This window comes from Rhopilema esculentum, chromosome 10, assembly GCF_057945365.1.
Source record: "Rhopilema esculentum isolate cy_ngs chromosome 10, ASM5794536v1, whole genome shotgun sequence".
NCBI lineage: Eukaryota > Metazoa > Cnidaria > Scyphozoa > Rhizostomeae > Rhizostomatidae > Rhopilema > Rhopilema esculentum.
In genome coordinates, this window is record NC_142824.1 from 4,935,396 (window position 1) to 4,949,910 (window position 14,515).

At 36.4% G+C, this 14,515-nt stretch overlaps 2 protein-coding genes across 3 annotated transcripts in view; one reads left to right on the plus strand and one right to left on the minus strand.

The window, feature by feature from the left end:
- Positions 1–14,515, plus strand: part of LOC135687035 (translation initiation factor IF-2, mitochondrial) — a 45,055-nt gene that overhangs the window by 25,828 nt on the left and 4,712 nt on the right. For both annotated transcript variants that reach the window (XM_089110653.1, XM_065203473.2), the window contains 4 exons: positions 5,317–5,441; positions 6,917–6,995; positions 8,546–8,671; positions 9,372–9,600. In XM_089110653.1, the coding sequence (XP_088966779.1) occupies positions 5,317–5,441; positions 6,917–6,995; positions 8,546–8,671; positions 9,372–9,600 (559 nt within the window). The remainder of the gene's footprint in view (positions 1–5,316; positions 5,442–6,916; positions 6,996–8,545; positions 8,672–9,371; positions 9,601–14,515) is intronic.
- Positions 9,640–13,281, minus strand: LOC148959231 (uncharacterized). Its single transcript, XM_089110657.1, has one exon. It carries the CDS (start codon positions 13,272–13,274, stop codon positions 12,714–12,716), a length of 561 nt encoding a protein of 186 aa, XP_088966783.1. The 5' UTR covers positions 13,275–13,281; the 3' UTR covers positions 9,640–12,713.

Sequence of the window (14,515 nt, forward strand, 5' to 3'; positions counted from 1 at the left end):
TGTATTTAGAATAGAAAACTGGAGTTATCGAACATTGAACTCTAATTTCTTTCGCTTTCTCGTTGAATGTAATAGAAGGAAGATTTTCCTTGCTGCTTTAACGACTTTTGCCACTCTCTCCAACTTCCTAGACATCGATTACAAGACAATTTACTGTAGTTGATACTTGGAGGAATTTTAGACAATTAACGTTATATCTTTTGATGATATTTTTTGTATTTAGAATAAAAAACTGGAGTTATCAAACATTAAACTCCGATTTCTTTCGCTTTCTCGTTGAATGTAATAGAAGGAAGCTTCTCCTTGCTGCTTTGACGACTTTTTCCACTCTCTCCATCTTCCTAGACATCGATTACAAGACAATTTACTGTAGTTGATACTTGGAGGAACTTTTGACAATTAACCTTATATCTTTTGATGATATTTATTGTATTTAGAATGGAAAACTGGAGTTATCGAACATTGAATTCTAATTTCTTTTGCTTTCTCGTTGAATGTAAGAGAAGGAAGTTTTTCCTTGCTGCTTTAACGACTTTTGCCACTCTCTCCAACTTCCTAGACATCGATCACAAGACAATTTACTGTAGTTGATACTTGGAGGAACTTTTGACAATTAACCTTATATCTTTTGATGATATTTATTGTATTTAGAATGGAAAACTGGAGTTATCGAACATTGAATTCTAATTTCTTTTGCTTTGTCGTTGAATGTAAGAGAAGGAAGTTTTTCCTTGCTGCTTTAACGACTTTTGCCACTCTCTCCATCTTCCTAGAAATCGGTTACAAGTCCATTTTCTGTAGTTGATACTTGGAGGAACTTTTGACAATTAACCTTATTTCTTTTGATTATATTTATTGTATTTAGAATGGAAAACTGGAGTTATCGAACATTAAACTCCTAATTATTTTGCTTTCTCGTTGAATGTAAAAGAAGGAAGATTTTCCTTGCTGCTTTAACGACTTTTGCCACTCTCTCCAACTTCCTAGACATCGATTACAAGACAATTTACTGTAGTTGATACTTGGAGGAATTTTAGACAATTAACGTTATATCTTTTGACGTTATTTAGAATAGAAAACTGGAGTTATCAAACATTAAACTCCGATTTCTTTCGCTTTCTCGTTGAATGTAAAAGAAGGAAGACTTTCCTTTCTGCTTTAACGACTTTTGCCACTCTCTCCAACTTCCTAGACATCGATTACAAGACAATTTACTGTAGTTGATACTTGGAGGAACTTTTGACAATTAACCTTATATCTTTTGATGATATTTATTGTATTTAGAATAGAAAACTTGAGCTATCGAACATTAAACTCTTAATTATTTTGCTTTCTCGTTGAATGTAAGAGAAGGAAGATTTTCCTCGCTGCTTTAACGACTCTTGCCACTCTCTCCATCTTCCTAGACATCGGTTATATAACAATTTACTGTAGTTGATACTTGGAGGAACTCTTGACAATTTATTTTATATGTTTTGATTATATTTATTGTATTTAGAATGGAAAACTGGAGTTATCGTACATTAAACTCCAATCTCTTTTACTTGCTGCTCTACTGACGTTTTTTACTCTCCATCTTCCTGAACATTAGATGACAAACAATTTAGTGAAGCGGAGACTTGGACAAGAAACCTTAAATTTTTTTGCTTTCTCGTTGAATGTACGAGAGGGAAGGTTTTCTTTTCTGCTTTAACGAGTTTTGTCACTCTTCATCTCCATCTTTTGTCATGTTTTTTTTCCATTAAGAATGGAAATAAAGAACTGGAAGTAGTAGCCTTTACTGATTTACGTGTTTTCATTGTTATTTATTCTCGGCGAACTCCTTGGAGTCCGTCGAGCAGCCTGCTACAGTGGCCTTTTCTTCATTCACACAGTAGAACATTTATCAGTTTTCTTTTCTTCTTTCTTAACTTAAAGTTGTAAAGACATACTATTAATCATTGAGGAAGAGGAGTCATTAATGAAATGTTTTTCTTAAAAGTCAACAGACGATGGAAGCCTGATATCAGTTTTCTTAAAGTAAAATGAGCGTCACCTACGAATTTAATTTTGTTTAAACCAACACTGCCACCCTCCCATGCACCCTCCCAACTTGTTGGGCCATCTTACTGATTATGTGGTAAAAAGATGGAAAGCGGTGTTGTCATCTAACTCCAATTTGTGTCCCTGCATTTTTAAATGCTTTCACCATCTCTGTATGCATCAAAGAGAGATAAAAGATGAGTTGTTTTTGGAGTAACAGACCAAATTGCCAAAAAGGAAAGCAGTATGAGTCAATAATATTCGTTTTGTATTGATTAGTGAAATACCATGCTAGTGGTCTTGTTTTTTGAATATTTCTTTTGTGTATTTAATCTTATCATTCCAGTCATGGGCGATCATTGTAAAGGCTTTACATCGTCTCATGGCAACATTATGCCATGGCTTTAGCAACTTCTACTGACTCTAAATTAGAGAGGTAAACAAACAAACAAACACTCAACTGTTGTCATGAAGTTTATGACAAACTGTCGCCCACCTAGATTTACAATTTTCTTAATTTGTGAAATCTACAAGCGGGCTATCGCCTACCCGATATGTTGGAAAAATAGAGTTTTTAAGGTGAAATTAAGCTCCCAGATCTTCTCCATTTTTATGGCCAGAAATTGATAGAGATGTCATGCCTATTTGAATTTTTTATCACCTTCCTTCGTAAGCTTTATGCAACCAACAGAAATCAAGGACCAGAGCTAGCCAGAGTCACCTTCAGGCCCCCAAACGAAATACTCTGCGCCAGTTAGAATCGGCCCGAGCTACGCAGAATCTGCCCAGGCCCCCCGCTAAACCGAGCTACGCAGAATCTGCCCATGTCTGAATTTTATTTCATATTAATCAGAATGCGTCATCTTTTTTCGCGGAAATTGCAGAGCTAAATTCTGCGCGGTTCTAGCTTTAATTGTCTACTACCTATAGATAAAAGTTGAAAAGATCGTCAGGAAACTGGATTTTGGCAACTGAAGAGATGAATAGATGTGTTTTTCTCAGTTTCCCGTTGAAGCAAAGTTGAATGCTTTTTCACACTGCGAGGCTTTCTATCAGTTCTCTTGTCTCTTTGGAGTTCGGTGCAAAGGGTTGGGTGCACCGAGTAGAGAGACAAACAAAGACTGATAATTGTACATTGTCTTCTGTACATAGATAAAAAGACCATTGGATTAATCCACTGAATGTATTGTTTCACACTTTTTTAAATTGCTAATTTGATGTTCATTGCAAGTTCAAGAATTTCAGCTTTTGAATACATTCAGAATGAATGCTAGTTACCTATTCATCGTCATTAGATGAGCATTCTGTGCTACATAGAACAATTTCGTTGATTTTTATTATAGAAAACACTGATCTCAGAACAATCAGTCCTGCTATCTCTTTATTGGTAATGGGATGTTCACTTTAACTTATTCGAAGAATTTCCGTTTTTTAATACATTCACAACGAATCCTCGTATCCAATTCATGGCTAATCAAAAGGGATTCTTCTCTAGTAAGAAAAGTAATTTCAGCCTTTATTTAGAGGCGCCCGATTGCAAGCAAAAACAATGAACGTAGCAACAGGGTTATTTTCTTTTCAAATTTGTTTGTTGTGTTCTAACCTTAAAATTATTAGCGGCAATTTGAAGAGGCATTTCAAGGATAAAATAAACACGGAATCCGGAATACGGAATCAGGAATACGGAATCCGGAATATCCCACTCGCAGTGTTAGAAAAGAAAAATCAGAACTTTTTATTATTCATCGTTACTTTCAAATTTCAAAGATGCTTAGGTAGAGACAACATTGAAGGGGCACAGAGGCTCAATTTTCATGTCAAAATACTTAAAAGGTAAAGCTCTAGAACCTTATCAACGTCCACTTCCCGTCTTGATACCAGGAGTCAAATGATTATAAAAAATTCTTATTTTGAAATAACTGAACCATGTTCCTGTTTGACTCGATAGGTAATTAGACACTTTAGTTCACATTTTATGAAAACATTTTGGTTATAGGAAACCATGTAAAACTTTTATTTTCACAATAATCTTGGAGGCTGGACGAGCAAAGAATTTTTTCTATACTTCAGCCGTGATTCAAAAAAATTGTTTGATATGTTCTATTTTTCTATCATTACCTTAAAACTGAAATGTCTCTGAAAGACAGATTTAAGTTTTAAGCTTTTTACGGTTGAATGCAATTTGCAAAAAGCTACTTGCCTTCTTTTCACATAAGGAAGTCCTTGTGTCTTTTTACAGCATTCATTTAGGCATCGAAATTGAAGATATTGACTTGTGGTTGTTAAATTTTTTGGAAGACCCCTATCTCCAAGAATGTTTTAATGGATTAGGTAAAAGTTCAAACGCCTCCTTTACTGTCCTTTCCGAGTCCAGTACTTTAGTTATCTTAGAGGGCCCTGGTGCTTTTCTGCTTTTAAAGTCTAGATACTCCTTTTACTATAGATAGGCCCAACGAGAGTGGGGAAGAGAGGCAATTGACCCTGGCCCGTAAGCATAGAGGGATCCACTTGTAATTAAATTGCCTCTAGCCAAATCTTGTCTGTACTGGGAAGGTTTAACAATACTTTATGAACATCAGTAGCAAGCAAATAGAGAAAATTATAGGTATATAAATCCTTATTAAATGCAGTTTAAATTTACTGCTTTGGTTGAAATGGGTCTTAGGACTGGGCCTGCCGCTGGGCCCGATGTGGCCCTCGGTGGCTCTGATTATAAACACTTTGGGTTTGTATCATATTTGGGTCGCTATGTATCATAGAACTAGTAATCTTTGCTGGTATAGTTGGAAGTGAGGATTCTTAACTACATTCCAGCTACCCATCTATATTTCTCGTTACCAAAAAAGAATATTTTGCAATTTATGCAATTATGTATAGTTACTAGCATTTATGTATAGGGGGTACCACTTTTTGCAGATCACTTTTCATAGTGATCCTCTATTAAGCAAGGAACAAATTTCCCAAATTCATCGAAAGCTTTGCGCTTCGTTTTTGGTTTCGGAACGCTTCGCTCGTCCATCCCTCGTTGCAAATGTAATAAGTTCAGCGGTCTAAGGACTCATTCCCAGAATCAAAAGGAAAGAACGACAAACTTCTCAGAATAGCAAGATATATATCCACGAAATAAACAGGCGTTCTCATAAAACGAACTGAACTTATTTGTTTTAGTATCTAAATACATAATTGTGCAACATAATGGTATGGTTTCTTACAGAAATGTGTATACTTGTTTAAAAAACCTTTTAAAATCGACAGAAATAGCTTTTTCTTATTTCGTAAAATATTTTCTTGCAGGATGTGAATCTCGATTTATTAGAAGAGATGATCATAGCTCAAGCGGAAGTATCTGAATTGAGAGCTAAAAGTTCAGGATTTGCGCAAGGTGTTGTTCTCGAAGCACAAACCCATCGACAGAAAGGGTAAGGACCTCAATTCGTTTCCATCTCGCATTTCGTACGTGATGGACAGCATGCATATATATTTATGTTACAGATATGAATTCAGCTTTTCTGTGACTCGACTAGTTTAGACCAAGCTTCTTATACATTGAATCGTTTTCTTCGTGCTACTTCTCTCCGAAGCATACAAAGGGCACTTGCAATTGTAGCCTTGCCAGTGGCCCTACGGTAGGGTACATAGATTAGCCTCGGAAAAGACAATAATTTTCTTAAAACCCCCAGTGAATGAAAGTAAAATTAGCCTTGGTAAAGACAAGAATTCTGTCGAAGCCCCCAATGAATTATAGGAAAAATAGCCTTGGTAAAGTCCGGATTTAAAGAAGTTATTGTCTCAATACGTGCGATGGTTGTAGGAGCAGTTTTCTACGAAGGTTTATAGGCAATTTTTGAAAAAAAGAAAGAAATGCATATATAAAGTATAGGTTTCGGGTTTCATCTTCGATAGGCTGAAAGATTTAAATTCTCCATACCGCACCGACTGTAGAAAATAGCGTTTTGTTTTGTTACCGGTAACGTAAGATCACGTGATTAGTTAGCTAGGGAAGAAGGGTTTTGAGAGTTATAGGCGTTTGAGGAGGAAAAATTCTAGTTAAGCTTCAGCCATCGTTTAAAATCGTTATAGTTTGGAAACGGGATCTGCAACATAGGCAGATTACCCAGATTATGTTTGAGATTGTAGCCTTTCAATCCGTTTAATTGCACGAACATCTTGAACTTAATAATTGGCGAGTCAGAGTGACTTAGGCCAGCATTTTCTCCTCACCGACCAATCAGATTTCAAAAAATTGACAACATGCCTCGCAGCTGATGTAAGGCATATTTTATTCAGATATATCCCGTTAACTTTAATTGTTTTGTTATGCTAAAAATGCTTTCTACACATTTTCTTTGAATGAGACTATAACAATCTCTTCCTGACAATTAGAAACCTTTTCTAAATAGCGTATATTCCAGTTGTCTGAAGAGAAGCGATAGTACTTGCCGAGAAGTGAGATCGTCTTTAGAACCAATATAGCAAGCGTCAGAGCGCAAAACTATTTATACGATTATTGTGACTTTATGAGACAATAAGGGCTGCGTTTTCTCACAGCGGAATGTTGCGATTTTTTTCGCCAGGGACACAACTATCAATGCCGCATTTAAAGATCTTAACATTTATTTTTAACTATATTTTTGTATTTTCTAATTATTTAGATGAAATACAAATACAATGGATTGACATTGTATTTGTATCTTATCTAAATTTTTGGCGTAGGATTGACATACCTCGTCCTTTATGTGGACAGCCAACTTCAAGATTTTTATCTTTGTATCTGCGGAAAACCAAAAATACAAATACCATTACATATGTGGGAAGATATAGCATCTATGCCTATAGGCTAGAAAAACTGAATCGTTTACTGACTTTCCTAAGCCTATCTGCTGTTTTTTCTCAGAATGATAGCATCAGTTTTGGTGCAGAACGGAAAGCTCCTTCGTGGGGACAGTATTGTTGCTGGAAATGCGTTTGCAAAGGTATGAGAAGAGTTAATGGTTTTACTTCATGTTTATGACTATCCAGTAAACTATATACGAAGGTAGGAAGTTTAAGAAATTCATTTTTGCATACACTGTATTATGATCTTATTTTTTAGTGATCTTTCCCCTGTTCTCGCGCAAAATATTGCTACCTAGAGGTCAGTGAGTCATCAGAGCCATTTGTCATGGCCGAGGCATGTTGCATACGCATGATATTCCTACTAGCATTGTGCCGGACAATATGCGTCTAGCTGATGTGTTAAAATTTCTTCAAGGGAAGTCTCCTTTGTGGAGTATTGTCTGATTGGCTACTGTCTTGGTTACGTCTGGTTGTCAAAGGCGACGATTTCGGTGTTGTTGTGGTTGCCCAGAGAGACAGCTAACCACGCAACTCCAGTGCCTGCCAAAAGTCTTGGTACACTAACGTCAGTTTTCAAGGATAAATTCAGCCATCCCTCTCCCCTCTTTCAACAATGTTAGTTTACTACAAAACGACGTAGGGAATTAGGTAGTACGTTTGTTCCTGCGATTTTTATGATATTTTTCTAAATTATCAACATTGCTTTGGGGGAAGGGGGTAGGGAAGTAGGAGTATCCGGGAAAAGAATTGAAAAATATAAAATGATACCCCCCCCCCCTTCAACGCATATTGCTGGGTGTTCGAAATTATTTTCACAATGATTATAGCTGACCATGCAGCCTCCTGATTTAGCAATTGGAATCAGCGTCATATTCTTTCTTAGACATAATCCACCACCTTGCAACTTGTGGTGATCAGGATGAGTTTCAAATGCACCTTTATTGCATTCAAATTTTTGATTCAAACAGGCGTCTTATATCAAGGTCTTATTCTGTGCTTTCCACTTGCAAAAATGTGAATGCAAAGCACATCTCCAAAACTCACAATTGTAAAGGATTTTGTATATGTACTAATTATCAACAAATTGCTGTTTGCATGATTGACATATTGCGAAATAGGTACATGAATACGTGGTTTGAATAGAAGATCGAATAAAAAGGACACAAATCCTCAAAAATTCTGTTGATGCTGCTATCTCCCGGTAATTTGATTGGTTGTCTTGTTAAGAAACACAAAGGCTTGATTACCAATCAGGTGATTAGGGTTCAGTCACTATGAATTATTGTCTTGCCCAGTTGGGCTTACCAAAATTTCTAGTCTGATACGATCTGTTAGAATCGTGTAGTCAAAGGAACTTACACAGAAGAGATGTTATCGAAAAGACTTTTTCTTTCTAAGGATATTAAAATCCCTAGAAATTACCTGTCGAAACTGCTAAGGGGTTTAAGGCTTCTAGGAATTCTACAATTACCCTGCCTATATAATCGCAGACCAGATCTACAAACACAGGGAGCTCCAAACGAACCCCATCATTGAAGAAACCCATTACAATTAATTCTATGACGAAACCCATTACGAAACCCATTAATATCTTCTATTTTTTTTAACAACTCCTTGGTCTCCGAAATATATTTCGGTTGAAATATGTAGTCTTGCAAACTTATGTTTCATTGTTTGATTCTCCGAGGTACGTCAATTGCTTAGTGACAACGGAAAGCCTCTAACTGAAGCAACTCCTTCCACTCCTGTGCAAATATTAGGATGGAGAAAGCTACCTACGCTAGGTGATCAGTTCAAGGCAGTCGAATCTGAGGTTGGTTTCTAAACTTGTGCGATCAGTTGTGCATTTTTTAATTTTACCCCTTTCTTTATGATGCCAATCGCTCGAGATCCATATAGGCAATTTAGTGGATCAACAAATGGCCATAGCTGTGTAACAAGGTGATATGCCTTGGGCATAGACACCAGGTTCAGGCGAAATCGTAATCGAGAGGCCCAGGGAGGCCCTGTTATAAAAAAACATGAACTCTCTTTTCAAAATAGTTGTTACGAAGTGGTGCAGCGTCAGGCGTTGATAATAATTTGTAGACTTGAAACTTATTACCGTAGCAAATCTAATTAACATCACTTTTTAGTGCTCGGTCCTAATAGTGCTCGATATGCAGACCAATACACATTTTGGAGTGTAGAAAAGGGCCATTCTGAGATAAGACTTCGAATTTCAGGATGGATGTAATCATTAGCAACTGTTTTGTAGACGATCTGAAACTATATTCAATCGCCAAGATTACTTTTAAGTAGCTACACTTTCCTCTTATCAGTCTATAACGATTAACAGTCTATAACTCTTAACAGTCCATTGATAAAGCGATAGTAGATTGGATCAAGACAAAATAAGATGAATAAAGCATGATATTTATCTTGGTAGGGTCTCTGTCAATGCCGACTTCCTTGAAAGTTGGTACCTTGTAAATAATTTGTAACTTTCAAACTTGACGCCAATCATGTTTCAGGATATTGCAAAAAAGATTATCAAGCTTAATGAAATTAAGGAAAGACGGCAAAAGGAAGATGAATTTCGGTTGCAAGATGAAAATTTGCATACTCTGGGAAAAATCAAGGCGAAGGTGGAATCTGGGAGTCGGAAGATACCAATGAGAGTAAAGCTAAGACGCGAGGCTGCATCTCAAAGCTATTCAAACTCTGAAAATGATAAGCCTATCCTGAGCTTGGTAATTAAAGGTTGGTTGATTTTTCATTCATTTTTCATAGAGTTATCCAGTTTAGAAGTAAGATCCATTGCCGATCGCTGATCAAAAGATTTTCACAAATCTCTAATCAAAGAAGGCGTTTTTTCTTTATCTTTGTATTTGCCAAAAATGGATCATAGAATTGGAGTTGCAAAGTCCAGTCAACTCTTTAGAAGTATCTAAATATTCATATCGTAGTAACTGGAGACCGAGCTATCCAAAGACATGAATTATTCAGTGCAAGCTACTTTTAATATGAAGAAGTCTCAGGTACAATTTTGACAAATGTCTGTAGTTAGCGAGATGGAAATTGATGACGTCAGCTCGAAAATGAGAATTTCCAAAGATTTGTGTCATATACCCAAGTCACTTTTATCGCTTTTTTGTAGCCAAGCTTTTACCGAACATAATCATTTTCTACATGTATTTTGTTTTTAAATACAGTAAATGACAAAAGGATTTGCAGTCTTTCCTCCTCTCTTTTGCCTCGAGGGGTGTATCACTCTTCTCAAACAGCGTACAAGATTTTTTAAACGATAGGATTTTTAGGGATTTTAGGCTGATTTTCTCCAAAAAAGGATTTTTGCCAAAGGCATACGAGATTTTCTCGGAGTGAAATGCCCCTCGTCTTTACTCACAATCATCCATGCTATTTACTGGCGCGAAAAATCATAGCGAGTGCTTTTTGATCGTGTGAGCAATTCATAATCAGATAAAATGACGAAATCTTAAAGGAACAACGGGTCTTTTAGAAACATTCAAGTGATTGAAAATTGATTCAATTTTTTAATTGGGACGTTATTAAAAAACATAGACTGTAAGAAAACCTTGAAATTTATCTAATTATATAAAGCCGTTTACGTACGTTCAACATTGGATGAAATAAATTCAATGAATAATTTAAGTCTGCTAACAATTAACTGTCATTGTAATTTGGTTTATAAAGCTATGAACAGACAGCAAGTGAAAACATAAAAGTTGTGTGGTAAACTTACATGACGGAAATAATATGTAACCTAAGCATCTGCGAGCGTCATGCTGTTTATAATTTGAGAAATAATTATGAATTTATGGTACCAAGGGTAAGAACAACCATTTATGGAACCGAAACTATCAAATATAGAGGGCAGCGCCTTTGGCTCTCTTTACCTCAGCACATAAGGAATGCTCAATCTATTAATGAGTTTAAAAAGGAAATTAAAAGCTGGAATGGCACCGACTGTACATGCAAAATATGTAGGACGTTTGTGCCACAGCTTGGTTTTTTGTAATTCTCTCATTTTAAATAGCTTGGCTTTTTATAGTACTACCCTCTAAATTCTGTTTTTAATGGATTATTATGTACATAAATTTTATGTATTTAATCTCGTATGTATTTATTTGATGTAGTAGTTTTAACAGTTGGCTTGGATTAGTTCATTTCACTGTAAATAGCTATGTAGCGCGAACTTTAAATAAATTGATTATTATTATTATTATTTTATTTTTATTATAAAGCGTCGATATTGATAAATTTGATGACAATATATGCATTTCATTGACAAGAAACATGTTGATGTCGACCCGACCGTATTTAAAATTTAGCCTGAATATCAATTTTAAGAGCCTTTTAAGAGCCACCTAATGCAACCACGTCTGCAGTCACGTTCCCTCCCCCAGTTCTCAGCAGGGTCGATTTTCTATTTCATCTAAATCCGATGAAAAAAGTTGAGCAAGGATAATATTATGTCAAAGTATTCTTCGTGATGTGATTTTTTAAAACTGCCTTAATGTAACCAAATGTTATTCGTGGGCATTCTTTAGTTTTGTCTTGAAATTTATTGTAAATGGGCCATAATAGATTACCCAGCTTACTTGAAGGGGGAACTCTACTACCTGCCCCCTTCACTTTTGGTCCAGCTCCAGCCAATATGTTTTTTAAAAGTTGAAATTTTTCCAAAAAACAGTCACGAATGATGTACTTTGGGTTTTAAAGACTTATTGCTAACAATGAGCCTTTGCGAGCGTGGTGACGATCCAAACAATGGCAGTAAACTTCTACGGATTAACCAAAATTGTTTTCAGACTGGCTAAAAATGCATTATGGGATGCTTGCGTAAATGCATTATGAGTATGGCTCATTGTTAGCAATGAGTCTTGAACTCGGATCATTTTGTTTTCCAAGAACTTCTTTGTTTTCAGTCTAAAACTGCTGGTATTTTTTCGTTGCTGGTTTTTGTTGTCTTCATTCCTGCTAACGATGTTGAACTTATTGAAAAAGTCCGACAATATTATTTTTTGTTTATTTCTAAATGCCTGGCAATATTGTTATATGTTTATTTGTGAAAGCCTGGCAATATTGTTTTGTGTTCGGAAGGGCTCCCAGCGGTACAGGACTGGGGTGGGTGGGGGCGTGCCCCAACTTTTTGCACAGCGAAAAAGGTTTTGATGCAATCTTTAATTCCCTCCCTCCATTTTCCAACTCGGGTTAGTCAGAGTTTGCAGATTTCTTTGCAAGTTTGTTATATTTCGTGAATGGGAAATGCTTGTTTAGAATTGGGTGAGTCATCTTGTTTTGATGCGGAACTCTGCTTGATTTAGAGCGAGGTTATGCGCATTCCAGTGATGTGGGCATATTCAATACACCACAAAGGCAATTTTTTAAACTTATTTGCAAAGGGCGCTGGACAATAAGCATTAAAGCATTTGTGGTATATGGCCTTTGCAAAAGAGCCCTTGAGACCATGTCGCTTACGTCATGAACGGTGAAGGAGGAAAATTTATGCCTTTCACGAAAACAAATATCAATCCTGCTAAAAAAATTCATCATCGGATGTACCTTCATTTATAGTTGGATGAACTTTTTTTGGTTTTGCCCGTTCTTCTGTAGATGTCTATTAGCATCTTGTTTATACCTGCTTTTTCAATGTATGAAATTTCTTCTTAAGTACGTATTCGACTTTTTATGTATTCGCTTTGTATTACGTATTCGACGTATTCGCTATAAATTTTAATCATTATTGTTATTATTATTATTATTATTATTATTATGCTGATGTACACAGTTCTGATGTTATAACTGGCTTGTTCTTGATGTTTCTTGAAATCGGATCAATACCCATGATCTTAGATCTCGAGAACTTTTCTCAACACTCTTGCAGTTCCTAAAAGTACAGATTTTTGCATTAGTTTTATCTGCGTCTTGACTCCAATTTCCTTGATGTAGTTGCTCAAATTTCGTGTTACTGTTCCAAGTGCTCCCAAGACAATAGGAATAACTTCTGCTTTCACTTTCCATAATCTTTCTATATCTCTCTTTAATTCGTCATACTTTTCGATTTTCTCCATCTCTTTTTCAGCTATTCTCACATCTCCCGGGACTGCAACATCAATGATGTAACACTTCCTTTCTTTCTTATTGACAACCACTATGTCAGGTCTCCTTGCCTGGATTACATTGTCTGTTTGAATATTGACATCCCAGAGAATCTTTACATTTGTTGTTTCTACCACTCCATCTGGTTGATGTTCGTACCATTTATTTCCACAATCTATGTCATACAGGCGACAGACATCCCAATGGAGGGCTTTCGCTACACAGTCATGTCTACGTTTATACTCTCTGTGTGCCAGTTTTGGGCATTCACTGACAATGTGGCTTACTGTTTCCTCTTTCTGATTACACATTCTACATTTCGAGTCCCTCTGCGTCTTATCGATGTTTGCTTTAATTGCATTTGTTCGCAATGACTGGGTCCGAGGAATTTTCCAAGGAGACAGTTTATCACCATTAATGTTTGTGATTGCTATGATACCACTAACGTTAGTACTGCGTAAAATGAAAACGTCCTATAAATTCAGTTCAAATGGAGAGCAGATAAATCATTTAATGTTCATGGATGACATCAAACTTTATGCGAAGAATGAAAGTGGACTAGATGCATTGATACAGTCTGTCAGAGTTGTTAGTAATGATATAGGTATGGAATTTGGAGTAGAAAAATGTGGAGTGTTGGGTATGAAGCGAGGGAAAGTAGTCGAGTCTAATGGCATTGACTTACCAAATAAGGAAACCATTAGGTCTATACACGAGGAAAATGGTTATAAATACCTTGGAGTTATGGAAGCTGATCAAGTATTAGATGAAAAGATGAAAGAAAGTCTAAAGAAAGAATATAAGAGAAGAGTGAAAAAGATACTGAAATCTAAGCTTAATAGAGGCAATATGATAACTGCCATAAAGACTTGAGCTGTTTCAATGATGAGATACACGGCACCTTTCGTTGACTGGAGAAAGGATGAGCTGAAAGAAATAGATCGGGATACTCGTAAAATGATGAATATGTACAGATCACTGCATCCCAGAGATAGTGTAGCAAGACTCTACTTACCCCGTAAAGAAGGAGGACGAGGACTTGTAGAAATTGAGGATTGTGTTCAGCTCGCAATTTTGGGGCTTGAAAACTATGTTCAGGATAGCAAAGAGAGGATATTGTCATCAGTGAGATGCGAGGCAGGAGAAAGAGTGTCAGAGAAAGATTTCAAGAAGCGAAGTAGAGAAGAGAGGCGATCAGAGCTAGAAGAAAAGGCGTTGCATGGACAGTTTTTCAGGCAGACAAGAGAAATAAATGACCCAGAGTCATGGGGATGTTCGGGGATGTAGTTGCTCAAATTTCACTGCGACCAATGATTTAATTTCCTCCTTCAAGTCCTGCAGCCATTCTGCGTTTTCATTGTGCCGTGTTGGTTTGCTCCATATATACTTCCAAAATTCCATAGTTTCTTCCTTTTCAGGTCGTACTTCATTTCTCTCTCCGCCATTCAATTCATCATAGAACCGACTTTGGTTTTCCCGAAACAGTCCATTCTGTCTAAATTGATCTATTCTAGCTTGATATCTTGTAATTTTTCCTGATTTAGCTGTAATC